Source organism: Rattus norvegicus, chromosome 20, assembly GCF_021556685.1.
Source record: "Rattus norvegicus strain SHRSP/BbbUtx chromosome 20, alternate assembly SHRSP_T2T, whole genome shotgun sequence".
NCBI lineage: Eukaryota > Metazoa > Chordata > Mammalia > Rodentia > Muridae > Rattus > Rattus norvegicus.
This window is the reverse complement of record NC_141553.1, coordinates 4,099,379-4,125,485: the sequence shown is the minus strand read 5'-3', so window position 1 is coordinate 4,125,485 and position 26,107 is coordinate 4,099,379. Positions and strand designations below refer to the sequence as shown.

At 48.7% G+C, this 26,107-nt stretch overlaps 4 protein-coding genes and 2 long non-coding RNA genes across 20 annotated transcripts in view; 4 read left to right on the top strand and 2 right to left on the bottom strand.

The window, feature by feature from the left end:
- The window catches only part of RT1-CE10 (RT1 class I, locus CE10), a 40,924-nt gene extending 19,198 nt beyond the window's left edge, over nucleotides 1-21,726 (top strand). Inside the window, exon 8 of the mRNA XM_087598642.1 lies at nucleotides 21,274-21,726. The gene's annotated coding sequence lies outside the window, so the exon portion shown is untranslated. The remainder of the gene's footprint in view (nucleotides 1-21,273) is intronic.
- The window catches only part of RT1-CE13 (RT1 class I, locus CE13), a 211,699-nt gene that overhangs the window by 166,866 nt on the left and 18,726 nt on the right, over nucleotides 1-26,107 (top strand). The gene's annotated exons all lie outside the window — the stretch shown is intronic.
- On the top strand, nucleotides 1,182-4,581 carry LOC147998517 (RT1 class I histocompatibility antigen, AA alpha chain-like). Of its 4 annotated transcripts, none has more exons than XM_087598654.1 (8): nucleotides 1,182-1,274; nucleotides 1,590-1,747; nucleotides 1,901-2,176; nucleotides 3,156-3,431; nucleotides 3,526-3,657; nucleotides 3,835-3,867; nucleotides 4,061-4,108; nucleotides 4,241-4,581. In XM_087598654.1, the coding sequence occupies exons 2-7, from the start codon at nucleotides 1,702-1,704 to the stop codon at nucleotides 4,075-4,077; spliced, it is 780 nt and encodes a 259-aa protein (XP_087454780.1). In that variant the 5' UTR covers nucleotides 1,182-1,274; nucleotides 1,590-1,701; the 3' UTR covers nucleotides 4,078-4,108; nucleotides 4,241-4,581. The 4 variants fall into 4 exon arrangements, with proteins under 4 accessions (XP_087454780.1, XP_087454779.1, XP_087454782.1 ...); XM_087598653.1 differs by having other exon boundaries at nucleotides 1,478-1,747; XM_087598656.1 differs by lacking the exon at nucleotides 4,061-4,108.
- On the bottom strand, nucleotides 3,529-6,112 carry LOC147998516 (uncharacterized). Its single transcript, XR_015645557.1, has 2 exons — nucleotides 6,003-6,112; nucleotides 3,529-5,595 (listed from the first exon to the last, which is right to left on the bottom strand). It is a non-coding gene; the product is annotated as an uncharacterized LOC147998516 (long non-coding RNA).
- On the bottom strand, nucleotides 14,549-18,196 carry LOC147998515 (uncharacterized). The gene is made up of 3 exons (XR_015645536.1): nucleotides 17,650-18,196; nucleotides 15,922-16,924; nucleotides 14,549-15,808 (listed from the first exon to the last, which is right to left on the bottom strand). It is a non-coding gene; the product is annotated as an uncharacterized LOC147998515 (long non-coding RNA).
- LOC147998514 (RT1 class I histocompatibility antigen, AA alpha chain-like) lies at nucleotides 18,103-21,726 on the top strand. 12 transcript variants are annotated; one of them, XM_087598522.1, is made up of 8 exons: nucleotides 18,103-18,195; nucleotides 18,512-18,669; nucleotides 18,899-19,174; nucleotides 20,137-20,412; nucleotides 20,540-20,674; nucleotides 20,852-20,884; nucleotides 21,091-21,138; nucleotides 21,274-21,726. In XM_087598522.1, exons 2-8 carry the CDS (start codon nucleotides 18,552-18,554, stop codon nucleotides 21,276-21,278), a joined length of 891 nt encoding a protein of 296 aa, XP_087454648.1. In that variant the 5' UTR covers nucleotides 18,103-18,195; nucleotides 18,512-18,551; the 3' UTR covers nucleotides 21,279-21,726. The 12 variants fall into 12 exon arrangements, with proteins under 12 accessions (XP_087454648.1, XP_087454644.1, XP_087454645.1 ...); XM_087598518.1 differs by having other exon boundaries at nucleotides 18,400-18,669; XM_087598519.1 differs by lacking the exon at nucleotides 21,091-21,138 and having other exon boundaries at nucleotides 18,400-18,669.

Genomic DNA, 26,107 nt, shown 5'->3' with positions numbered 1-26,107 from the left:
CACATCTCCAGAACCCTGCTGGCCTCTTACACTTCACAGTGACTGCTGTGCTGGTTTGAATGACAACAGCCACACAGGCTCATGGGAATGAATCCTTCAAATCCAGCTGAGGCCATGTTCAGAGAGGATTGGGAGGTGTGGCCTTGATGGAGGATGTGTGCCACTGGTGTGTGCACTGAGGTTTTAAAAGACTTTCACTGGGCTGGAGAGATGGCTCAGTGGTTAAGAGCAATGACTGCTCCTGAGTTCAAATCCCAGCAACCACATGTTGATTCACAATCCTCTGTAATGAGATCTGATGCCCATTTCCGGTGTCGGAAGACAGCTACAGTGTGCTTTATGAATTATATATAATATAATTTTTATATAAATTATAATTTATATATATAATTTTTAAAAACCGACTTTCACTATTCCTAATGTCTCAGCCTTTTGCTTGCAAATCAGGTCGGGAGTTCTCAGCTGTTACCCCCGAAACCTCTCAGGACTAAGAATGAAGATCCCTGTAAAACGCACCCACCTGGAGCCACAGATGCATCTTCTGGGAATAAACACAAGGAGTCTGGGTCTAAACCCGAGGTTCAGAAGACAGATCCTGAGGGAAGAGGCAAAGTCTCCTCTTTACAGATCAGAGTCCTGCACTCAGGCTTGGCAGTGTGAGCTGCCCATGCAGGCAAACAGAGCCTGGTCTCTGTGGGGTCTGGATGGGGCTTGCAGACCAGTGCCTCCTCTTAAAGGAGAAGCGTCTCTCCACTGCATCCACAAGGCTTGTGTTGTGATTGTATTCCCGGAAGTGGCTTTTCTTCTAGAAGACTCCATGATCTGACTTCTGAAGAGAAGAAGGAAGAAGAGGGTGGAGGAGAGGACACAGGGAGCCTGGCCTGCAAGTCTCTCCTGGTATCCAGGCAGCTTCTGTGTCAGAACTCGGAGACAGAGTGACAAACAGTGCTCTGCCCTGTAGCACAGGGTTCGGACAAAATCTTAGTCTGCTTCCATGAGATCAGTGGCGGGGCTGGGGATTCCCCATCTCCCCAGTTTCACTTCTGCTCCTAACCTGTTGATTCCTTCTGCCTGGATGACGCCTTGGCAAATCTCACTCCCATTTGTGTGCTGCGATCCTTGTGAACCAATCAGCTTCGCCTCAGACAGTGGTTATAAAGTTCACGCAGCCCTGGAGACTCAGAAGCGTCTGGAATCTCAGATGGCAGAGGTGGCGCACCCCACGCTGCCCCTGCTGCTGGCGGCCACCCTGGCCCCGACCCAGACCCGCGCGGGTGAGTGCGGGATCAGGAGGGAAAAGGCCTCTGCGGGGCAGGGCGGGGTCGGCCTTGGAGAAGCCGGGTCCCCGGGTCGCACACCAGACCCTCTGTCCCTTCTCCACCTGGGACTCGAACACTGCGCCCTGCTCCCCAACCGGCCCGCGCATCCGCCCGGGTTACCAGGAGGAGGTCGGGGTCTCACCGCGCGCCGCCCCTAGGCTCACACTCGCTGCGGTATTTCTACACCGCTGTGTCCCGGCCCGGCCTTGGGGAGCCCCTTTTCATTGCCGTCGGCTACGTGGACGACACGCCGTTCGTGCGCTACGACAGCGATGCGGAGAATCCGAGGATGGAGCCGCGGGTGACGTGGATGGAGCGGGAGGGGCCGGAGTATTGAGAGGAGGAGACACGGAGAATCCAGGAAACCGAGCAGTGGTTCCAAATGGACCTGAGGACCCTGCGCGGCTACTACAACCAGAACGAGGACGGTGAGTGACCCCGGGTCGGGGGTCAAGACCCCTCCGCGTTCCCACACCACCCTGCGGAGACATCCCTAGTCCCTAGTCCGAGGTTCGGGAGCTGAACCTACTGGGTCCGGTTTACCTGGGTGGGTGGGCGGAGCTGACCGCGAGGTCCTGCAGGCTCTCACACCATCCAGAGAATCTTTGGCTGTGACTTGGGATCGGACGGGAAACTCCGCCGCGGGTATGATCAGCTCGCCTATGATGGCCTCGATCACATCGCCCTTAAAGAAGACCTGAAAAAGTGGACGGTGGCAGACAAGGTGGCATGGATTACCCGAAGCAGGTTGGAGCAGACTGGTGAAACAGAGAGACGAAGGGCCTACCTGGAGGGTGAATGCGTGGAGTCTCTCCACAGATACCTGGAGCTTGGGAAGGAGGCGCTGCTGCGCTCAGGTGCGGGGGCCGCGGGCTTCTCCTCCTCTGCCCTCGGGCTGGGGCTCAGTCCTGGGGAAGAAGAAACCCTCAGCTGGGTGATGCCCCTGTCTCAGAGGGGAGACAGTGTCCCTGGGTCTCCTGATCTCTCATCACAGTGACTGCACTGCCTCTCCCAGGGCCCAGCCTTCTCCCTGGAGAGTTCTGAGTCCCTCTCAGGAAGGAAGGAGAGAATTTCCTGTCTTAACAGCAGGAGCTCCCTGCTATCAGCCATGGCCTCTCCCAGGCCAGGTTCTCTGCCCACACCCACTCTCTGAGGACACTGACTCCTGTCCTGCTGAGTGTGTCAGCCCTTACACCTCAGGACCAGAAGTCTCCTTTACCTCATAGGAGACATGGACTCCACTACACTAGGCTGGTTCTCCCGAGTTTCCAGAACTTTCCATAGAATACATTCTCACAGATCCCTCCCTGATGTGGGGTTTGCTTCTCTTCCACACCCCAATTCTCTCTATTCCTACAGTGGAGAATGGTCCCATGAGCCCTTATGGGGTACCCCAGAGGAACATAAATTGTGGGATTTCTCTTTGTTTTTTCTTTTTTTTTTCTCTCTTTTTCTTCTTACTTTATTTTTCTTTCCTTTTTTTTTTTTTGAAGGGATTATTTTGCTTCTAGTCAGGTTTTCTCTGCAAACACATATTAAACCAATTATTTTCCATTCCCTCTTCCGTTCTATGACCACCCATCTCATGCTATAGAACATCACATAAGGACGGCCATGTTGACCCACTGGCTCATGTGGATTCCCTCTTATCTTCTGAGTCCCTCAGGAAAGTGTGCAGTTCTGTGCTGAGGGCACCAGCTCTCCCTGCAGCTCACTAGTTGATGACAGTTGAAGTGTCAGACACAAACAGTTCAGTGTCATCCTTGATTTAACTGTGTCTTGTGTAGATTTCAGTTTGTCTTGTTAACTGTGTGATTTCTTAAATCTTCCACACAGATCCCCCAAAGGTGCATGTGACTCTTCACCCCAGACCTGAAGGTGGTGTCACCCTGAGGTGCTGGCCCCTGGGCTTCTACCCTGCTGAAATCACCCTGTCCTGGCAGTTGAATGGGGAGGACCTGACCCAGGACGTGGAGCTTGTGGAGACCAGGCCTGCAGGGGATGGAACCTTCCAGAAGTGGGCATCTGTGGTGGTGCCTCCTGGGAAGGAGCAGAGTTACACATGCCATGTGGATCATGAGGGACTGCCTGAGCCGATTACCCAGAGATGGGGTAAGGATGGAGCCTTCTGTAGACCCTGAGCTGGTCAGGGCTGAGAGGTGGGGTCATGACCCCCACCTTCATTTCTTGAACCTGTCCTTCCCAGAGCCTTCTCCATCCACCGACTCCAACATGGAAACCAATGTCATTTATGTCGTCCTTGGAGCTGTGGCCATCATTGCAGCTGTGATCATTGGAGCTGTGGTGGCTGTTGTGAGGAAGAGGAGGAGAAACACAGGTAGGAAAGAGCAGGGTCTGTTTCCCCTCAGCTTCCTTTAAAAGAGCGCTCTGCTCATTAATGGGAAACACTGCCACACCCCTCATTGCTGCTGTCTCCAACTGGGTCCTCTGTCAGTTCTGGAAACTTCCTCCTGTCAAGATCTTCCTTGAACTCTCACAGCTTTTCTTCTCACAGGTGGGGAAGGAGGAGACTATGCCCCTACTCCAGGTTAGTGTGGGGGGCAGGAGTGTCCCTGAGGGTATTGGAGTGAAGCTGGAGATGCTGGGAGCTCTGAGAATCCATAGTAGCTCCTCCAGAGAAATCTTCTGGGGGTCTCAGTTGTACCATGATATGAATCTATACACACACATACATATACATATTACATATATACATATACATATGTTTTGTTTTACCCTAGGCAGGGACAGCTCCTAGAGCTCTGATGTGTCCCTCCCAGATTGTAAAGGTGACTCTGGGTCCGACTGGGGAGGGACAATGTGGACATGATTGGGTTTCAGGGACTCCCAGAATCCCCTGTGAGTGGAGGGTTGTTGGGCTGTTGTCTTCACAGTGATGGTTTGTGACTCTCGTTCTCCAGCATGAAGACAGCTGCCTGGAGTGGACTGAGTGACAGACGATGTGTTCAGGTCTCTCCTGTGACATCCAGAGCCCTCAGTTCTCTTTAGACACCAGTGTCTGAAATTCCCTGTGATTCTATGGTTTCAGTGTGAAGAACTGTGGAGCCCAGCCTGCCCTGCACACCTGGACCCTGTCCCTGCACTGCCTGTGTTCCCTTCCACATTCAACCTTGCTGGTCCAGCCTGGGGGTGGGGGTGGGGACATCTATATCCTGTCACTCTGTGCTGCCCTGAGCTGCAGCCCCTCACTTCACACTGAATATAAGAATCTGAGTGTGAACTTGATTGTTCACATCCTTGACCTAAGTGTAGATGGCTTTTTGAATGGTATGTTTAGAGGTTTTTTTGTTTGGGGGTTTTGTTTTGTTTTTGACAAAACTAAATGGCAGATGGAGAAGCTTCCAGAATCTGTGTCACTAAGCTGTGTATCTGGTGGGACAGGGTGGGGCTGTGGGAGCTGAGTGTGAACAGGGCTGTGCCCAGGTGTGCTCAGTCAGTTCTTGTCTTTGATGGGCTCAGGCCTCAGCTCTGTCACCTCCAGGCTGTGCCCTCTCCATCACTGTGAAGACATGGGGAGAGTCTGTGATCACAAGGACACAGGGAAGGCCAGAGCCTTGTCCTGTCCCCAGGATTATGAGCCCCCAGGGCTGAAGATCAGAGACTCAAGTGGGGTCCTCTAAAGTGCAGAGTGCACAAGATGAGTCACTACATTTCCTCCCACCCACTTGATTTAGCTGCTAATGACGGGGTCGGGAAGCTGCCCTGGGCTCTCCCTGTGGCCATGCTGCTGTGGTGATTTCTGCTTCTCCTCTCCAGTGTCAGGGAACTGAGGTATAGGAAGTGCCTTTTTTTTGAACTTTCAGAAGCACATCCACAGCTGAGATAACTGGATTAGACTTTTCAAAACCTATTTTCAGTAATGGGATTCTTAAATATGTAACCTCCCTTCTCATCCAAACCCCACCAAAGGACATGGAAAAGAAGTGTTATGAGGATATTGGAGAGGTGGGCCTGTTTAGAAATGGTACTCTGGGGCAAATTAATCTGCAGCTCAGTTCACAAGAATCAGCAATGGCTGGTCAGTTCAGAAGAAGCTGGGAGGCTGAGCTGTTTGCTGTGTAGTAGTTCCTGGGGTCAACTTCAATCTCTAACTGACAGTACGCAGCCGTCCAGGTCCGTAGTGTCAGGATGGCAGACACGTATCATCAGCGGTGGCACAAGCCAGCAGAAACTGCCAGGCCTCCACCAAATCGGCATGAGTCAGCAGGACTGAGCAGGACAGCAGGGAAGCCAGGAGAAGTTCTGTGCTGTGACTCTATCCACAAAGCAGAGCTCTGGGAAGGTGAAGACTGGAGACCAAGGAAGCGCTGCAAAGCCAGCTGTGCAAGCCGCCCCCACTGTCCATTGTGTCCTCTTCATTCTCCCTCCAAACAGCACATGTCCTCCACGAGTCATGCCTCATCGAAATTCCACTTGAGTCTTCTGTATCAGCCGACATATCCTGAAACTTCCACTCTGCCCCATCAGCCCACTGCAGAGGCAGCCAGTAAGCCACCAGCAAATCACCAGAAGTTTTTGGTGCATTTCACTCTATGGAATCAGGCGAAACGGTGACCCATAAGCAATGGTAAGACAGCCATAGCATGCAGCCTGGTCGGCTGTCTGTTGAGTTTTAATTACATTCCTTCCAAACATCACGTGTCCCGTCACCTGCCCTATCACATGTCCTGTCACGTGTCTGCCTTATCATGACATCTTTTCACCTGTGTCTCCTTCAGCAAAACCCATCTGACTCAACTGACTTTCCAAAGAAACCAGAAGTTTCCACTTAGCGAACGGGCAATGCTTCTCTCTCCTGTAACCTGGGCACCGCCCCCTGAAACTCTTATACTCCTGGACTGTCTTACCTTTTCCGTCTGGTGTTCTGGAGTTAACTCCCTGAAGTCTGGATCCTCCTGCCTCACCTCAGCATGCCAAGTGTCAGGGGTGTGTGTGTGTGTGTGTGTGTGTGTGTGTGTGTGTGTCTGTGTCTGTGTCTGTGTGTCTGTGTGTGTTCAGGGGAGGAGCCAGAGCTGCAATCTGTGTTTCAGCCCGAAGATCATAAGGATCGGTGAAAACCGCAAAACAGAGGATTTGGGGTGAAGGGGAAATTCCTGGCTGCTTCGGTATGAGGAGCCTTCTCCAGCTTTCAAAGCTCACAGCCTCTTAGGTGATCTGAACCTGGACAGGCTCCTACTCGAGTGTCCTGCTGCCGCCTGGCGGCCTTGAGCGGCATCGCAGCTCCCAAGGGTCCTGGGGATGGACTAGACTGTACCAAAAGTCCCTCCAGACTGCAGGAATTGCTTGCTGGTCTGCGGCTTCACGTGCCCCCGAAGCTGTCTGGGTCACACTGAACAAGGGCCACACTAAGGAACCGGATATCCCCTGCACAGTCCCCGCATTGGAGCGTTAGTTTCTCTTTCTTTTGTTGTTGTTGTCGCCTGGGATATGAGCTCCCCACCTCCTGACCCTGTCCTCACTGAGCTGCACACCTGCTGAGTTTGATGGGACCCACCCCAAGAAAGGATTCCGGGATTCTTTAGGATTAAATGCCTTTAATCCCAGTCCGCAGGAGGGCGGACGTCTGCATTCTTGGACCACAGAGCAAGTTCCAGAAAACCCAGGGCTGTGAGGTGAACCCAGGAGCCTAGGAGCCCCAGAACTGGCACCTGGAGGGGGTGGTGGAGTAGGTGGGAAAGTTGTGACAAGTGAGAAAGCAGCATGGATTCCCAGGGCCAGGTCTCAGTGAGCTTAGGGTCCTCCAGCCCAGTATAGCCAAGGCCCTGGGGTGTATAGGGTAAAGGAAAGAACCTCAAATTACCCTTTCTTTCCCTGACAGCTTCTTTCACCTCCCATGGTGTAGATGGGACATGGGGACTGCTTCCTGCCACTCACCTATGTCCCAGATCATTACTTTCAGGATGGGGTCCAGGCTGGCCTTGGGCTTATTCTGTAACTGAAGCAGCCTTTCCCACCAGTGCCTCGGGCTCCGAATTTACCAGGACTGCAGGTCTACAAACCAGCCTGGCTTTTGTTTAAGACTTGGTCAAGGTTCCAGGTGATGGTGGTTCACGCCTTTAGTCCTAGCCCTTGGGAGGCAGAGGCAGGAGGATCTCTGAGTTTGACGTCAGCCTGGTCTACAGAGTGAGTTCCAGGACACCTGGGGCTACACAGAGAATGTCCCCAAAGTCAAAGAACTTGGTCAAGGTTGATCCTTCACCCTAGAACCTGTGGGTCATGACCCCTTTGGGGGCCAAAGCACCCTTTCACATGGGTTGCTTAAGACCATCAGAAAACACAGATGTTTCTATTACTATTCTTAACACTAGCAAAATTAGAGTTATGAAGTAACAATGAAAATAATTTTATGGTTGGGGTTACCGTGAAGAGCTGAATTAAAGGGTCTCAGGAAGGTTGAGAATCACTGCTCTGGAAACTTCATACAGAGGTGGGGCAGAGGGCAGTGGGAAGGATATGGGTCACATGTAAATGACAAGGTCTGTTTTGGAACCAGGTCCACCCCTGCCTCGACACATGGGTGCAGGTATTACAGGCCCTCCACTCTCAAAGGACTGTGACAGCCACTTAGAGGACAACACAGAAAATCTCAGAGTCTGTGTGGATTCTCCCATGGCAGCCCTCAAGACAGTACACAGAGCTATACCATTCCCAGGCCTGTGGCGTGTGCCACCCTCCTGGAGAGGTAAAAACAGTCCTCACCTGAGACACTATGCCACCCCTGGGCCAGAAGCACCAACAGGCCTTGGGCTACTACCCCACCCTCAATTATTTTCCATTCCCTTTTCCGTTTTGTGACCACCCACCTCATGCTATAAAACACCACATAAGGACGGCCATGTTGATCCAGTGGCTCATGCGGATTCCCTCTTAGCTTCTGAGCCCCTCAGGAAAATGTGCAGTTCTGTACTGAGAAAATGTACAGTCCCTGCTGCTCTTAGTCAGAGGCACTGGTGAGCACTCCTTTAGGAAAGGCTGCATCCCCACACTCCTATGACAACTAAGGGCTCTGCCTGGGAAAATGCAGACCAGGAGGACTGCCCTGTGAGGAGTGTTTGGGAAGAGGACTGACAGCTGAGCTCACCCAGAGAATTCCACAGGAGCTTTGCACACACAGGGTTTACAGGACAAAGACATTTTGCACAAACGTTTGCCTGCTCCAACAAGGACCCATGCATCCAGGGAACAGGATACCTTAGGGTCTCATGTTTTGTTTCCAGGGCACCCCAGTGTCCACTCCTGCCCTAGAGAAGGCTGGAAAGTGCTCAGGCTCTGTCACAGGAGTCCTGCCACCTGCTGCCATCACTGCTTTCCCAGGTTGAGGTCACTGAAGAAACTGAGCTTCCTTCTGTGTTCCACAGGATGGGGCATCAGACATGGGGTCCCCTCCATACCTTCCACTTCAGTCTGCCCTGATGGTGGAGATGTTGAGGCTTAAATCTTGAACATTCTGTGGTGCTTTGCATAAGAATGGCCCTTATGGGTTCAGATATTTGAAGACAGTCACCAGGAAATGGGGCACTATGAAAGGATTAGGAGAATTAGAAGGTGTGACCTTGGTGCAGGAAGTGTGTCACTGGAACCAGGCTTTGAGGTTTCAGAAGCCCCTGCCAAGCCCAGTGTTGCTCTGTCTGCTGCCTGCAGATGAGGATGAGCTCTTAGCTACTGCTCCAGCCCCATGCCTGCCTGCCTGCCTGCTGCCATGCTCCACACCATGGTGAGAACAGACTAAGCCACTGACACCATAAGCAAGACCCAATTAAAGGCTTTCTCTTTAAAAACACCCTTGGTCATGGTGGCCCTGCACAGCACTAGAACAGTGTCTAAGACACGTCGTATCATTTCCCAGTCTCTGTCATCTATGTCCCCATCCACCCAGCAGTCACCTCACCTAGAAGCCAGTTGGACCCTAATGCTCATTATGACCAGACCCAAGGCACCATGGCTGTCCCTCTGCTGATGTCAGCCTCCAGGTCTGCTCCGAGCAGACCAGCCTTTTTGGTCAACCTAGAATCACCCACATTCTAGAACCAGGGGTCCCCCAGCCTGCACTCAGACATTCAATACCAGCGGCTAAGTCTTCACCAGCCACAAGTGCGACACACTACCATTGTTGCCTGAACCCACTTTCCCTTCCCTTCTTGCTCAGAGGCAGCCTTTATTTTATATGACCCTCCATACACAGTAAATCTTACTCCCAAGGTCTGTTGGGGGAGGGGTGTGTGATCTTTGAGGCATTCCTTGGCTTTATGATTGCCACAAAAAGCCCCAAACCTTAGTGCCATGGTTTGATTAGCTATCCTTGGGTGTGTGGTCCTCCTTGTCCCCTTGGAGGACCTCAGCTTACACGGGGTCTTTATACCTTATCTCCAGTCTGCCCACCACAGACCCTCCATCCATCACCAGAAACTTGTTAGTGATCCTTCTCAGTCGGGCCCAATACTTCCTTGAGCCTTGATCCTCGTGGGGGTAGACGTACCCCATCACTGCAGGACTTTCCCCCTGGGTTAGGTTTCATTTTGAGCTCGATTTTCTCCAGCTCCCTGGTCTGTCTCTCTCTGTTCTCCCTTGAGGCTGTACACTGTGAGTTTCCATGCCTCTCACTCACAGAGTGGGATGTGGGTGGTTCTAGGGTTAGCAACAAGGCTGGTGTGCTCTGAGGAGTCAGAACATGGCTGGAGAGCCACCTCCTAGAGCTATAGGAATTCCCTCTACAGGAGATTGGTTTTATAACCCTGTCTCTACATTTGTGGAACCAGGTTTTACTACAACAGCTGGTCCTTAGTACAGATCGATGTCCAAAAATTTGCTGCAATTAATTTCCAAATTCTTCCTAATAATAGCTGTCCCTGCGCAGAGATGCGACCCCCGCCTGTCTCATATCCAAACTTTCTCTGCTCTGTACTGTCTCTATTTTCCATTCCTAAAAATGTTTTATCTCTACTTCTCTGAGTTCTTCTCTCAAGGCATCTCTTTACGACTATGCTATAAAGTGTGTCAGGGTTTGTAAGGTCATTGGGTATAGGTTAAAACCGATAAAGAACAGAACAGAGTTAAAAACTAACTGATTATATAACATCCATAACGGCTAATCTGCATTTCCTACATGTTAGTGTATTTGACTCAACTCTACGTGTAGGTATATGGATTAAACTCTTACTATCGCCACAAAGGCTAGGAAAGGTAGAACCTGACAAAATGGGGATCACAGAGAGTTAGGCTTCATGCAGGACATTGCTTCTGTCCTTCCAGGAGAATAAAAGCATCCAGCTAAGGAATCCAGAGACCACTGGGCAAATGAAGAGAAATGACAATTCATCAAGAAAAATGGCCCAAGAAAAGGAACCAATTGGCCAAGTGGTATTACCCACCTTCATCTCGTCTCTTCTGCCTTCTGTAGACATAGGTGGCAAATGGTCTTTAGGTGACCTCAATCCAATTAAACACTAAAGCTGGCTTTGGGGTTGGAGTGTGGGTCTCTCCCTCTCTAAACCCACACATGCATGTTAAAGGAAATTCCAAAATCTTCATCTCATATCAGAAGAACCACTTGGTATGGGGCAGAGAAAAACAGACTATAAGGGACCAGCCGATTGCCACCGATCTCACAATCTTTTGGTTTTCCTTTATTGTCTAAGACTTTGTTAAGGTATAATTATTACCTCATATTCTATAAGAATATTGTGGGTACAGAAACTCTCCGTCATCATACCAGTAGTCATACGGGGTAGGAACTAATTCTAGAAATGGTCTCCATCTTGTTCCTGTGTGTGTTTTCAGGTCTCAGTCTGAAGGAAGTCACTAGAAACAAAGTTTGTGTACCTCGAATGTCCTTAAGAGATTGTGGTTCTCAAACTTTCTGAGATGTGCTGGCTAGGACATTTAAAATCTTCAGGTTGTCTAGCCTTCCTGACAGTAACCTTTTAGGTTTGCAAGAAGAAGGATGACACGGCCTACCAACGGCAAATTCACCTGGATTGTGTTACTGCTAAACACTGGGCTCGACTGCCCCATGCCTCCTTGGCTGCCAGGTCCTGGGCAAAGAGTGGGCGCCTTTGGGTTGACTGATGTGTTCTACATAGACGGGATCGCTGCTACAGTGACAAAGTCACCCAACGACCAGCCACAGACTGCACACTACTCAGGATATTCAAATCCCCGAGTTCAGAGGAAAGTGATGTGAACATTGTATAGAACTTGGAACTCAGGAATCCCGAATCCTGAGATTGCGAAACCCAACCAAGCCCCGCAGTGTAGAGAGCTCGGCAGGGACAGCTTCACTACTGAGAAGACAGAAGGGGATACAGGAGTAACATAGGAATAGTAGGGGATGGGTAAATAATTCAGTCTATTCTTTTTTCTTTTTTTCGGAGCTGGGGACCGAACCCAGGGCCTTGGGCTTGCTAGGCAAGCGTTCTACCGCTGAGCTACATCCCCAACCCCACTGAGCTAAATCCCCAACCCCACTGAGCTAAATCCCCAACCCCACTGAGCTAAATCCCCAACCTACAGTCTATTCTTAAATACAACTTTGTGTATTGATACAAAATTATTGTATATTTTTACAAGATTATATTAGCTTTGTGAATTGAAACAAAACTGAGGTTTATTTGATTACATTAGTATAGATCTTTGTGTATGGATTCAAATTAAGGTTACAGTTGGTTACATTGGTATAGATCCTTGGATATTGATACAAAAGTAACATTATATTTTGGTTACAACATAATAACTTATAACTATGTATCAACCACATGGCATTATGATACCTATGAATTTCTTAGCAAGGCAATGGGAAGTACTAGCACTTTTGAAAGCGCCTATTACAAACTAAGAAAATTGGGAAAATGCTAATTAATACTTAATCAAACTTTTGTTTGGTTTTGTTAGGTACTAGTCTTCAAAACACCTCAGACATCTACTGAATATAACATTTAAAGATGTCTTATTAATTTAAGACTAATTTTTTTACAATGAGATGTTTCCGCTCCTGGCAGCACTGCCATACTACTTCAAGGAATACGCTGAGCACTGAAGAACCTCCTTACAGAGTTTGCTTCACATGTGGCTGCCACTGGGCAAGAAACTGTCCTTCCTTCAACTGCTGACAGAATACTGTCCAGCCTGGACCAAGAAAGCACAGGAAGGCAAATGCTGAACTCTGTCAAGACTAGGTAGAGAAGAAGTCCCTCATGGTTCACAGAACAATCTGTCAGATGCTCTGGGCCAGTGGCCTGAAGACATGGATGCTCCAAACTTCCAGAAACCCCTGGGTGACTGTCCAGGGAGCCAGCAGTCTCTGTCCTTCCTATGCTTTCAGAAGCTGCTTGTTCTGCACTTCCTGTCTCTTTTGATAACATTTATTCTTCTCAGGTCTCTGATGGGGTTGAAGACTAGATAGCTAAACTCTCACAGTTAAACCTAAATTGTTTAGGATTTAAAAATGTTTTAAGGGTTTTTTTTTAATTTGTTTTAGATTTATTTTAGTTATATGAACACACTGTTGCTATCTTCAGATACACCAGAAGAGGGCATCAAATCCCCATTACAGATGGTTGTGAGCCGCCATGTGATTGCTGGGAATTGAACTCAGAAACCTCTGGAAGAGCAGTCAGTGCTCTTAACCACTGAGCGATCTCTCCAGCACTGTTTTAAGATTTAAAAAGAGGTAGGTTGATAAGTGTAAGTTTTGATAGAAAGTGATTTGTGTACAGACCTTTGGACTCACCGAGCTTGGATAGAGAGTGGAACACTTTCTCCAAGGTTGCCAAATTCAAATAAGTGGACTGGACATTGTGAATGTGATGGTTACCCGACAGTATATAGTTTATTGATGCTGGAAAAACAGCAACTGTTCAGACAAAAAGAGGAGAATGTTGCAAGATACCTGATCACATTGTGTAGCCCAAGATTGTGAACTTGGAACAGGAAAATCCTGTCTCTGCTTGAGGAGTTGCACAGCCCTAAGAGACGCCTTTAAGCCAAGAGCGTTCTGTTCAGTGTGGACAGGTTGTTGTGGTGCAGCTCAGACTTACACACACCTTTTCTCCAACAGCTTTCTGTAAACGGTGTTAAATAAAATCAGCCATAGGTCAAGAGGCCGAGCATGGGATCAGAAGGCAGGAGTGGACATAGGAAAACACAGGAAGCAGAAAGGAGGGAGACTGAGGTGGAGGGAAGTGAAGGTGTGGAGAAGGAGCTTTTACCTTCTGAGGCCTTGGTAGAGTAGGGAGGTCTTTCTTTGCCTTGTTGAGCCAGCAGGTTTTCACCCCAAAATCTGGCCCCTTCATCTTCATTGGTAAGATGAAAACAATGAGCTTTTGTTTTTAAAAGCAACATACCACGGAAACAGATGTTTTAAGATAGACCATGTGTCTCTCCTCCATCTTGGCTGATGACCTCATCAAAATATACGCTTCCATATGATTGGCAGCCATCTTTACTATGGTTAAAGAGTCCACGCCCTGTGAGTTCAGGATCATCTTCAGATGACCACTTGCCATAATAACGGTAAAACTTCTTTGTTCTTGTGAGCTTATGTATATCATTGTATCACTTTGTAGACTAAAGAAGTACCAATAAGACTCAGGGATTTCTGATTGGCATACATTTTTCTATGAAGATAACAATTTAAAGATACATTTGTTACAACGTACTATATTTGTGACTGGACTCTGCTTTATAATATAGTGTATGTAATTATAAAAATTTAAGATTTTGAATGTCTACTTGGCTTATCAAAAGCTGGTTTAAGATGTTTGTCTAAACTCCTCCACCTTTGTTAACTGCTGAGCACCAAGCTGCTATAAAGTGTAGATAAGCACAAGACAGGCTGGATGAAGAAGGTAGGCATTTCACTCTAAAATTTTATGTTATATGAGCATTATATGCATTCATGCCTTTGCGATTGTGACAGACCCCTGGAACCATAATTACAGACCATCCTGCCTTAGATGTGGTTGTTGGGATTTGAACTCAGGACCTCTGGAAGAAGAGTCAGTGCTCTTCAATTCTGAGTCATCTCTCCAACCAGTTATATTTGATAAAGAAATAAGGTATACTGAGTAATACGTTATACATTTCTAAGGTCTATTCAGTGTCACCGTGACATTTGTGTAGCTTTGTGTCCTTGTTCACCTTCTTGGGCTTTAGCTATTGGAGAAACTGAGTCATACAAAAACTGTGCGATAAAAGAAAGACACCAGGCTCTTATGGACTAAGGCTACAGCATTTATGGTTTATTTGGATGATAAAGGAGCTTCACCTCAAATTACAAAGGGTCAAACTTAACAGAGACAAAGTTGCAAAATCTGAATCTTAGGAAAGTTACCGACTTACTGTAAACTGTTGAGGACAATTAACAATGCACGTCAAGAACAGGAATACAGTTTATTAAGCTCCTATGTATATTTCCAAAGTTAAGCACAAAATAAGTTACTAGAGACAAGGGAAGTTTGTTCAGGTCAGATACCTTACTATTACAGCCCTGAAAACTCTGTAGAGATCTGCTGAATATGGCATTTAAGACGTTGGAAAACTGAAGCTGCCCTTGGTCCTCTGCCTGCACTGAAATCAAGACTCCCACAGTGGAACCTTCAGTGATTGTCCAGGTAAGGGAGAAGTCTGTCACTTTTAAGAGATTTGGAAGCTGCTTGGTCTGTACTTCCTGCTTACTCAGGTGAAATTCACGCTCCTCAGAGCTCTGATGGTGTTGACTAGGAAGAGTTTTGTCAGTTGAACCGCAAGCAACAACACGGGCTTCAGGTGCTGCTCAGTTCTCTCCCTGTGTAAACATCATAGGCCACTTTCCTAGAGTTGCTACTGTGTCCAGACACTGATCACATGGTTGCGAGATTCTAAGAAGAGATAAATCCACGGGACAGATTTCAATGTAACTTCTTACTATCCCTTTTTGTAAAGGAAGATGTTTTACAATGATTGCTCTCAGTAACCAACCACCTGCATCTTGTGGTGAGTAATTGGATAGAAAAAACTGCGAAGTTTAAGTAGGTTCTAAGGATATGAAAGCTTAAGTTGCAAGACTCTTAAAACTGTGCTTTGAGATCTGTGGATGGGACTTATAAAGGTCTGAAAAAGTGCTTTAACTGCAATTTATAAAGGTCTAAGGAGGTGTTTTAAGGTGTGCAAATGCAATTTGTAAAGGTCTAAGAAAGTGATTTAATGGGTATGTAAAAATGAAAAATGTTTCATATTTCTTCCTTTTCTATGCTATTGTTATATTTAGGCCTAGAAAGCTCAGAGTTTAAAATTCATCAGTGGAGCTCGGATGAGTTATTGATCTAACTATGATAAACTGCGATTGCTATTACAGTCACAAGCTCAAGATGATGAATTTCCTATGGTATGCTATACTTCTAAGTACAGACTTAAATGTGCTTCTTACTGAGCTAAAAAATGCCAGTCCAATCTGTACACACCAAGTGTACTGGAGAGAAGAAAGAGTGCTCATGCTTTTTTTTTCTTTTTTTTTTTTTTCCGGAGCTGGGGACAGAACTCAGGGCCTTGCACTTGCTAGGCAAGCGCTCTACCACTGAGCTAAATCCCCAACCCCGAGTGCTCATGCTTTTAACTCCAAGTCATTTTGGGGTCCCCATGCTTTTACTACAACTCAAAGGCGTGAGTCTGTTGCCTTTTCTACAATGTGACGTTCAGGACAGATTACACAGTGGTATGTTAGCATGTCAAAAATTTATCTCATTTTGTAAACATAAAAAACTCTTCTAAGCTTTGAAGAATCCAACTCTCACGGGTCAAATGGATTCCAGATAAGTACTGTCTATCAACATCCTGCTTCACCTCCTGCCTATTCAGTTTATTCCCAAGGGTGGGGTTTCCTCCTCCTCTCTGAGGTTTTGGGATACCCCACCCCCAACTAATGAGCCTAAAAGTTTCAAAGGATCACCTAAGGAACAAATTTCTTCTAACTTACTTAACTTTACCTTCTGATCATTATCTATACAGATGTGCTTCAGGGAAATGCTAGCTCCAGGTGTTTCCTCAAAATCCGGGTGCCACACAGGTCAAAACCACCTGCCCCATGATGGTTCAACTTAAAGACAAATCTGCATTCGTCAGTTGCAGATGGCCCTGCAGAGCCTGGACAGTGAGGGGACAGTCTCCTGTATTTGAACCTCCCCAGCTTCCCAGCTTTCTTGGGTCCTCGGAGATATTGCCATACCCCAGAGAGCAGGAGGCAGTCTAAAGAGTATGATGACCCTGTGAGGCCTAATGGATCACCCCTTCCTATTTTCTCACTGTACATGGTAAATAAGAGGAAGGGATGTCTGTAACAAACTACCACCCACATTCCAGAACCAGCCTGCTCTCAGACCCTCAGTGCCAGACGCCACATCATCACCAGCCACCAATTGTGACACATTTCCACTGTGGCCACAAGTAGTGCACCTTTTCCTGCCCAGGTCTTAGCAAACAACTCTTTTTCTCTTCCACCCACTGGCCACCCCCAATAAATCTCTCACATGAAGCCTGTTCTGTGCTGTGATCTTTGCAACATCCCTTAGCCCTCTGATCCATGCGAGAACTCTAAGAAGCCTCCCAGGGTCACCCTGAATGTTTGCCCAGCTGGGCAGGTGTCTGGTGGAGCAGGACCTGAAGCTGCATGAAGTCTGAGCAAAGATGGAAATTGTAAAGATTCAAAGAGTGAAAGGGTGCTTCTTCTCATTCCTCTTTTAATACTGTCTGTCTGTCTGTGTGTTTGTCTTTCTGTGCGTGTGTCTGATGTTGTGGCATGTTTATATGTATGTATGCATGCATGCATGTATGCATGTTGTACATATATATGCATGCATGTATGTATGTACATATGTATGCATGTATGCCTAACCTACCTACCTCTCCTCAGTCCCTCCACAATCAGATTGGCCTGCTCTGAGGGAGAAAATGTCCCTATTTCTCCCCTCCCCCCACTTGCTTGACTTTATCAGTGTCTCCTGTGATTATATCAACAGCAGCATCCAACAGGCAGGGGACAGACAAGTCCTCAGGACTGAGGGGCAGGGATGAGGTGGGAACCCACCCCTTCTTTGCATTCCAACTGTTGTTTACCTTGGGTCCTCCATCCAGAGGGTAGGTCAGGGGGAGGAGCTCATCCACATTCTCCTCCCTCAGCTCTCACTGGGCCACCCTGCACCAGGAAGCGATGCTGTTTGCATTTTGTCAACCTGACACAAACCAAGACAGATTTGGGAACAGGATCCTGAGTAGAGAGAATGCATCCATCCACGGCCGCCTTTAGGAAAGTGTATGTGGCATTTTTAAAATTATTATTAACGATGAATATGGAAGGGCTCAGCCCACTGGAGGTAACCTGGCTGGGGTCGTGGATTGTACAAGAGAACAGGTTGAGCTGCCATGAGGAACGAGGTAGTTAGCAATGGTTCTCATGGTCTCTGATTCATCTCCTACCTCTAGAGTCCTGCCTCAAGATCCTGCCCTGAATCTCTTCAATGATGGACTGTGATGTGGAAGTGGAAACTGAAAAAAATCCTTTCTTTCTTCCTCAAGTTGTTTTTGGTCATGGGGTCTTATCACAGCAATGGAAACCCTAACACAGAGGTGCACAAGGGCCTTTCTCTGCTCCCTGAGTTCTCCTGCAGCACAACCCTGCCCTTCTCTTGCCCTGGAGCCACAACCCTCTTTACAGCTCCTAGCGATCTGATTCGCTTTGACCTCCCACTGGGTAGCGCGATCTTGGGTTGGTTGTAAAGTCCCTGTAGTCTGTCTCACACGCGTCCGGGATCTCGGATGGGGGTGACTGCGCCGCCCTTGCTGCTCCTGCTGCTGGCGGCCGCCTTGGCCCGGACCCAGACCCGCGCGGGTGAGTGCGGGGTCGGGAGGGAAATGGCCTCTGCGGGGAGGGGCGGGGGCGGCACAGGGGAAGCCAAGTCCCGGCTTCGCACAACAGACCCTCCGCCGCTTCTCCACCCGAGTCCGGAGCCCCACGCCCTGCTCCCCGCCCGGCCCCCACACCCGCCCGGGGTCCCGGGAGGAGGTAAGGATCTCATCCGCGCGCCGCCCCCAGGCTCACACTCGCTGCGGTATTTCAAAACCGCCGTGTCCCGGCCGGGCCTCGGGGAGCCCTGGTTCATGGAAGTCGGCTACGTGGACGACACGGAGTTCGTGCGCTTCGACAGTGACGCGGAGAATCCGAGATACGAGCCGCGGGCGCGGTGGATGGAGCGGCAGGGGCCGGAGTATTGGGAGCGGGAGACGCAGGGAGCCAAGGAAAAGGAGCAGACTTTCCGAGTGAACCTGAGGACACTGCTTGGCTACTACAACCAGAGCCAGGGCGGTGAGTGACCCCGGGCCTGATGTCACTACCTCTCAGCGTCCCCACAGGAGTCGGAGAGGTCCGGGATCCCAAATCTGAGAGTTCGGGAGCAGAACCCACCAGGGCGCGTTTCGGTTTCCGTTTTGAGGAGTCCAGGGGTGGGCGGGGGCACAGGTGGGCGGGAGCAGGGGCGGGGCGAGCAGGTGGGCGGGGAATAGGAGGGGCCGAGTCTGACCGCGGGGTCCCCCAGACTCTCACACACTCCAGTTGATGTTTGGCTGTGACGTGGGGTCGGACGGGAGCCTCCTCCGCGGGTATGATCAGTTCGCCTACGACGGCCGCGATTACATCGCCCTGAACGAAGACCTGAAAACGTGGGCCGCAGCGGACGTGGTTGCGCAGATGACCCGAAACAAGTGGGAGCGGGCTCATTATGCAGAGAAACGCAGGGCCAACCTGGAAGGAGAGTGTGTGGAGTCGCTCGGCAGATTCCTGGAACTCGGGAAGGAGACGCTGCTGCGCTCAGGTGCGAGGTCGGGGGGCTTCTCGTCTCCCTGCCTTCGGGCTGGGGCTCAGTCCTGGGGAAGAAGAAACCCTAAGAAGGGTGATGCCCCTGTCTCAGAGGGGAGACAGTGTCCCTGGGTCTCCTGATCCCTCATCACAGTGACTGCACTGCCTCTCCCAGGACCCAGCCTTCTCCCTGGAGAGTTGTGAGCCCCTCTCAGGAGGGAAGGAGAGAATTTCCCCACTTAACAGCAGGGGCTCCCTGCTGTCAGCCATGGCCTCTCCCAGGCCAGGTCCTCTGCCCACACCCACTCTCTGAGGACACTGACTCCTGTCCTGCTGAGTGTGTCAGCCCTTACACCTCAGGACCAGAAGTCTCCTTTACCTCAGAGGAGACATGGACTCCACTGCACTAGGCTGGTTCCCCCAGTTTCTAGAACTTTCCAAAGAATACATTCTCACAGATCCCTCCCTGATGTGGGGTTTGCCTCTCTTCCACACCCCATTTCTCTCTATTCCTACAGTGGAGAATGGTCCCATGAGCCCTTGTGGGGTACCCTGGAGGAATATAAATTGTGGGATTTCTTTTTTCTTTCTTTCTTTCTTTTTCTCTTTTCTTTCTTTTTTTTATTTTTTTGAAAGCATCATTTTGCTTCCAGGCAGTGTTTGTCTGCAAATACATATTAAATCAATTATTTTCCATTCCCTCTTCTGTTCTATGACCACCCACCTCATGCTATAGAACATCACATAAGGACAGCCATGTTGACCCACTGGCTCATGTGGATTCCCTTTAGCTTCTGAGTCTCTCAGGAAAGTGTGCAGTTCTGTGCTGAGGGGACCAGCTCTCCCTGCAGTTTTCTAGTGAGATGACAGTTGAAGTGTCAGACACACACAGTTCAGTGTCATCATTGACTTAACTGTGTCTTGTGTAGATTTCAGTTTGTCTTGTTAACTGTGTGATTTCTTAAATCTTCCACATAGATCCCCCAAAGGCACATGTGACCCTTCACCCCAGACCTGAAGGTGATGTGACCCTGAGGTGCTGGGCCCTGGGCTTCTACCCTGCTGACATCACCCTGACCTGGCAGTTGAATGGGGAGGACCTGACCCAGGACATGGAGCTTGTGGAGACCAGGCCTGCAGGGGATGGAACCTTCCAGAAGTGGGCATCTGTGGTGGTGCCTCTTGGGAAGGAGCAGAATTACACATGCCTTGTGGAGCATGAGGGGCTGCCTGAGCCTCTCACCTTGAGATGGGGTAAGGAGGGTGTGGGTGCAGATCTGGGGTCAGGGAAAGCTGGAGCCTTCTGCAGACCCTGAGCTGGTCAGGGCTGAGAGCTGGGGTCATGACCCCCACCTTCATTTCCTGTACCTGTTCTTCCCAGAGCCTCCTTCATCCACTGACTCCAACATGGAATTCAATGTCATTTATGTTGTCCTTGGAGCCATCTCTGCTGTGGCCATCATTGGAGCTGTGATCATTGGAGCTGTGTTGGCTGTTGTGAGGAAGAGAAACACAGGTAGGAAAGGGCAGGGTCTGTTTCCCCTCAGCTTCCTTTAGAAGAGTGCTCTGCTCATTAATGGGAAACAAGGTCACACCCCTCATTGCTGCTGTCTCCACCTGGGTCCTCTGTCAGTTCTGAAAACTTTCTCCTGTCAAGGTCTTCCTTGAACTCTCACAGCTTTTCTTCTCACAGGTGGGAAAGGAGGAGACTATGCCCCTGCTCCAGGTTAGTGTGGGGGTGGGAGTGTCCCTGAGGGTATTGGAGTGAAGCTGGAGATGTGGGGAGCTCTGGGAATCCATAGTAGCTCCTCCAGAGAAATCTTCTGGGGGCCTCAGTTGTACCATGATATTAATCCATACATACATTTATGTACATATACGGAAACATAAACGCGTATAGATTATACATATACATGTTTTCTTTTACCCTAGACAGGGACAGCTCCAAGAGCTCTAATGTGTCTCTCCCAGATTGTAAAGGTGACACTATGGTCTCCGACTGGGGAGGGACAATGTGGACATGACTGGGTTTCATGGACTCCCAGTATCTCCTGTGAGTGGAGGGTTGTTGGGCTGTTGTCCTCACAGTGATGGTTTGTGACTCTTGTTCTCTAGCATGAAGACAGCTGCCTGGAGTGGACTGAGTGACAGACGATGTGTTCAGGTCTCTTCTGTGACATCCAGAGCCCTCAGTTCTCTTTAGACACCAGTGTTTGAAGTTCCCTGTGATTCTATGGCTTCAGTGTGAAGAACTGTGGAGCCCAGCCCGCCCTGCACACCTGGACCCTGTCCCTGCACTGCCTGTGTTCCCTTCCACATTCAACCTTGCTGGTCCAGCCTGGGGTTGGGGGCTGGGGACAGCTGCACCCTATCACTCAGTGGTGCTTTGAACTGCAACTCCTCACTTCTACACTGAGAATAAGAATCTGAGTGTGAACTTGACTGTTCACATCCTTGACACAAGTGTTGATTGCTTTTTAAATTACTGGATTGAGAATACTTAGAGGTTGTTTTTTGTTTTTGTTTTGTTTTCTTTTAAATAAATGGCAGGTGGAGAAGCTTCCAGAATCTGTGTCACTAAGCTGTGTGTCTGGTGGGACAGGGTGGGGCTGTGGGAGCTGAGTGTGGACAGGGCTGTGCCCAGGTGGAGCTCAGTGTGTTGTCATCTTTGGGGGTCACTCCTTGGCTGTGTCATCTCTGTGCTCTATTCTTTTCATCATTATGAAGCACACGTCTGTGATCACAGGGTCACAGGATGCCAGATCCTTGTCCTTTCCCCAGGATGATGAGCAGCCCAGGCTGCTGTCCTGACTGTGGCTTTGTCTTCTGTGTTTATTTCCTGTGTTTTTCTTTGTGAGGAGGACTGGGCCTATTCTTTTCCTGTGGGTGCTTCCTGTCTTGCTCTCCCCGTGGATGCCAAGTGTTACAGGAGTAGGAAGTGTTTTTCCACTCTTGTCCCACCAGACTCTACAAGGGCTGTGCTCTCGGGATACTGTGGGCTACACAGATGAACTAAACTCTCCTGAGCTCCTGCCTCCTTCAAGGGCCCTCAGTTCAGGTTCTCCCCATCTTTCCCTACTAACCCCGGATTGCAGGATCCACACAGAGAAGGGATCCACAGGCTCTCATCTCAGATCTGGCCCTATTGGATCTGTGCTGTGCCCATGCCCCTGTCCTTCCCTGCCTCTGGGGAATCCTGGTGCTGCCTCTAGAGAAGATTGAGGGTTGATGGGATGAGTCTACTTTAGATTTATGTTTATTTTAGAAACTGGTCCAGGAATTGGAGATAGCCCAGGGGTTGAGAGCACTTGGTGCTAATGCAGATGATGTCTCGATCCCAGCACACAGATGGTTGCTCACAGCCATCCATAACTCCTGCCCAAGAGCATCCAATGCCCTGTGGAGATCAGGCTCACAAATGGTACAAATAAATACAGAAAAAAAAGTTCATAGACAAGATTAATAAATCTTTTCAAAACTACATTATGGGAATTTGTGAGAAGGAAATTCCTTTGTTCCGGATTCTGACCCTTGAAGGATTCTCTTCTAGCTTTGTGATTTCCAGTCAAGAGTTCCAGGAGCCTTAACTGAGATGTGTGAATACCACCTTGGTGATAATCTCTGTCAGGATGCAGCCATCTTCATCCTGTAAAGGACGACGACTTCCCCAGACCCAGCAGACAAACACTCATACACAATAAATGTTGTATTAATAGATAAAAAAAAAACAAATAGGTCATGAGTCAAAGACAGAAAGGCAGGTGAGGAGAGGAAGGGAGGGCTCTGCTGAGGAGAAAGCTCAGGTGATGCTGACCTCAGTGTGAGGGGACAGGAAGCTGCATTCACAGCCTTTGGCTGGAGGTTGTATTAATAATCGGAGCCTCTGCAGAAGCTGGAGGTGACTGCATGAGTTTCTCCTCTAGACTGAACCATTCCCTGCTGGAGCAGGGAGGAGGCTGATGAGCCTAGGAAACACAAGAAGTTACAGATTCACTGAGCTTACACAATGTAGCAGGTTCCTGTCAGGGTTGAATCAGTAGCACTTCCTGGAGGTGTGGGGGGGAATCTTGAGTGGAGCTCCTGGGAGCCATGCAGAGGCTTACAGTGATGTAGCTGTTGTGAGTGGATACTCATACTGGGCAGGGCTGTTCAGTGATTATCTCCCGACTCACACAGGCTCCCATGAGTAACCAGGTTGGCCAGAGTTCACCGAGCTGACCATGGATGGATGCTCTCCTGGGTCTGCTGTCGCTGTCTCTGTCTGGCCTGGAGGAAATGCACTCCTTAATCAGGTGACACAACTGTGTCCATTGTTATCAGCCCACAGTGTCTATTCCAGATTTGAGATCTAAGTCCTGTTTCTAAGATACAGTACGAAGAATATGGTGTTGCTGGTTTCCTGGAGCAAGCACTGTAGTGGAAAGATGCATGTGATACAATGTAAGGGAATAACAAAGAACAGGTTGTGTCCAGAGCTGGAGGGCAAAAGGCAAGGCGACCAGAGTGCAGGTGAGTGGAGCAGGGCAGAGAGCTATTGGTTTTTAATTTTTGGTTTTCCAAGACAGGGTTTCCGTATGTAGTAGCCATGACTGTCCTGGAACTTACTATGTAGACCAGGTTGGCCTCAAACATAGATCATGCTGCCTCTGCCTCTGCTTCTGCTGGGATTAAAAGTTGCACATCCACCACTCTTTGAGTTATTATTATTTAAGATTGTTTAAGATTGTGTGTGTGTGTGTGTGTGTGTGTGTGTGTGTGTGTGTGTGTGTGTGTGTATGTTTATAGCCAGGTCTCTGACTTCAGGGCCTGTAGGCTTGGATTTTTAAAAAACTTCTTTAATATGGTTTCTTTAATACTTCAACCTCCCATCTAGCTCACCACCCACCAGAGGTAGTGGGAAAGAAAGGCTAATAGGGTGAAGTGGGACATGGATTTGTTTAGAAATAGTTCCTTGGGGTGATTCCAATCTTTGTTGTCAGGATATGAGCAGTCAGGTCTACTAGCAAACTACTAAACAGGAATCAGCAGCCACAGTCCTGTGCACTCAACAAATACCACACTGGGAGCAGCAGTAGCACCTCAATCCAGAAGAAACCACAAGGCTCCGCCCAATTGGCACAAGTCAATGGAAGGCAAGAATCCCCTGTATACCACAAGAAGTTCTTTGGTGCATTTTCTCTCTACAAAGTCACAACAAGCAAAGATCAGCTGTTGTTGTAAAATTATAAAAACTCAAATGCAGTCTTTTACCCCTGCTAGATCCGGCACCACAGTGCCCCAAGATAGCTGGTAGATATCTTGCCACAAACACACATCCCAATTCCCTGGCCGCCCAGTGTGTCTAGCTGCCACACACTCTCTTAAACTTAAATCGCTACATGAAAGAACACACAACACAATAACCCCTGATCCAATTGATAAGATATAATTGCCCACCTGAACATATAAAGCCCTGTACACATCTATCCCTTAAGAACATTCATAACAACCTGTAAATACACAGAGTGGTATCTTTTTTTTTAAAGATTTTGTTTATTTTATATGAGTACCCTGTCACTCTCTTCAGACACAGCAGAAGAGAGCATCAGATTGTGTTACAGACGGTTGTGAGCCACCATGTGGTTGCTGGGAATTGAACTCAGGACCTCTGGCAGAGGAATCAGGCTCTTAACCATTGAGCCATCTCTCCAGCCCCACAGAGTGGAATCTTATTGCCAGCCTCCATGTTCTCTCCGCAGTTTCTCTCCTCCAGATCCAGTCTCCTCCTCTTCCCTCAAACTTTTCTCCCACCCATCCTTCCTTCTCGTCCAATGACAGGCCTCGTTCTATTTTGTACCCACCTACACCTGCGTGATGACACCACCCACAATCAGCAAGGCAATGCACAGGGGAACCAATGTCAGGGTTTTGCCTGTAGACTCACATTTATTCTCTCAAAATATCACGTGTCTGCTTCAGCAAAATATTCTCTCACCCGTGTCTGCCTCAGAAAGACATCATATGGGGCTGGAGAGATGGCTCAGCAGTTAAGAGCACTGACTGCTCTTCCAGAGGTCCTCAGTTCAATTCCCAGCAACCACATGGTGGCTCACAACCATCTGTAATGAGATCTGATGCCTTCTTCTGATGTGTCTGAAGACAGCTACAGTGTACTTATATAGAATAAATAAATAAATCTTAAAAGAAAAGAAAGAAGACAGACAGACTTTGACAGCACAGTCAACTTATCTGAAGACCTAATCTAGGAGAACCAGGCTTGAAATGGAAATTTCTGGTTTCTTTGGAGATGCGGTTGTGTCCTGAGATGTTTTTCTGGAAACTTTCTTATGAGAGGATGTTTTTGTTGCAGCAGACACGTGGTGTTTTCTGGAAGCTGTCTGGAAAGGGGCATGGGATGTTTTGGTATACCTTGAGAGATGACCTCTTGAGAGAACTCGTGGTGTTTGGAAAGGGTCTAGATATAACCCAACAGACCACAGACAACACTGTGTGGCTTTGGTTCCCCTTGCCACTCTTTGCGGGTCGTCGTTGGACTTTGCTGAAGCCGCTCTTCACTGATGATGCTGATGCCTTCTTCCCCGATCCTTTGTCATGACTTTGTAGAGAGAAACAAACCAAATAACTTCTGGTGGTGTCCCAGCAGCTTCCTCCTGCTTCTGCAGACTCAGGTCGATGGGTAGAGCCTCAAAGTTGCTTCTGGATTGAACTGCCAATGATGACCCGTGTGAGCTCAGTGCTGGTAACCTGACGACGAAGATTGGATTCACCCCAAAGACTATTTCTAGACAGGTGCCCATCTTCCTTTGCCCTGTTACCCTTTCCTCTCTTCTACCTCTGGTGGGTGGTGGGCTAGAGGAGAGGTTAAGACATTTAGGTAAGCTTATTAAAGAGGGTTTTGAAAAACCTAAGCCCACACAGGGCATCTGGAAGGATCCATGTGTGAGTTATG

What these genes read in the sequence shown, in the direction of transcription:
- LOC147998517 (XM_087598654.1), top strand. Translation starts at nt 1,702, where the DNA reads ATGGACCTGAGGACCCTGCGCGGCTACTACAACCAGAACGAGGACG. An exon ending in CTACAACCAGAACGAGGACG is followed by an intron (nt 1,748 to 1,900) that starts GTGAGTGACCCC and finishes GAGGTCCTGCAG; the next exon opens with GCTCTCACACCATCCAGAGA. An exon ending in GAAGAGGAGGAGAAACACAG is followed by an intron (nt 3,658 to 3,834) that starts GTAGGAAAGAGC and finishes TTCTTCTCACAG; the next exon opens with GTGGGGAAGGAGGAGACTAT.
- LOC147998514 (XM_087598514.1), top strand. Translation starts at nt 18,123, where the DNA reads ATGGGGGTGACTGCGCCGCCCTTGCTGCTCCTGCTGCTGGCGGCCGCC. An exon ending in TGTGAGGAAGAGAAACACAG is followed by an intron (nt 20,675 to 20,851) that starts GTAGGAAAGGGC and finishes TTCTTCTCACAG; the next exon opens with GTGGGAAAGGAGGAGACTAT. An exon ending in AGACTATGCCCCTGCTCCAG is followed by an intron (nt 20,885 to 21,090) that starts GTTAGTGTGGGG and finishes CTTTTACCCTAG; the next exon opens with ACAGGGACAGCTCCAAGAGC.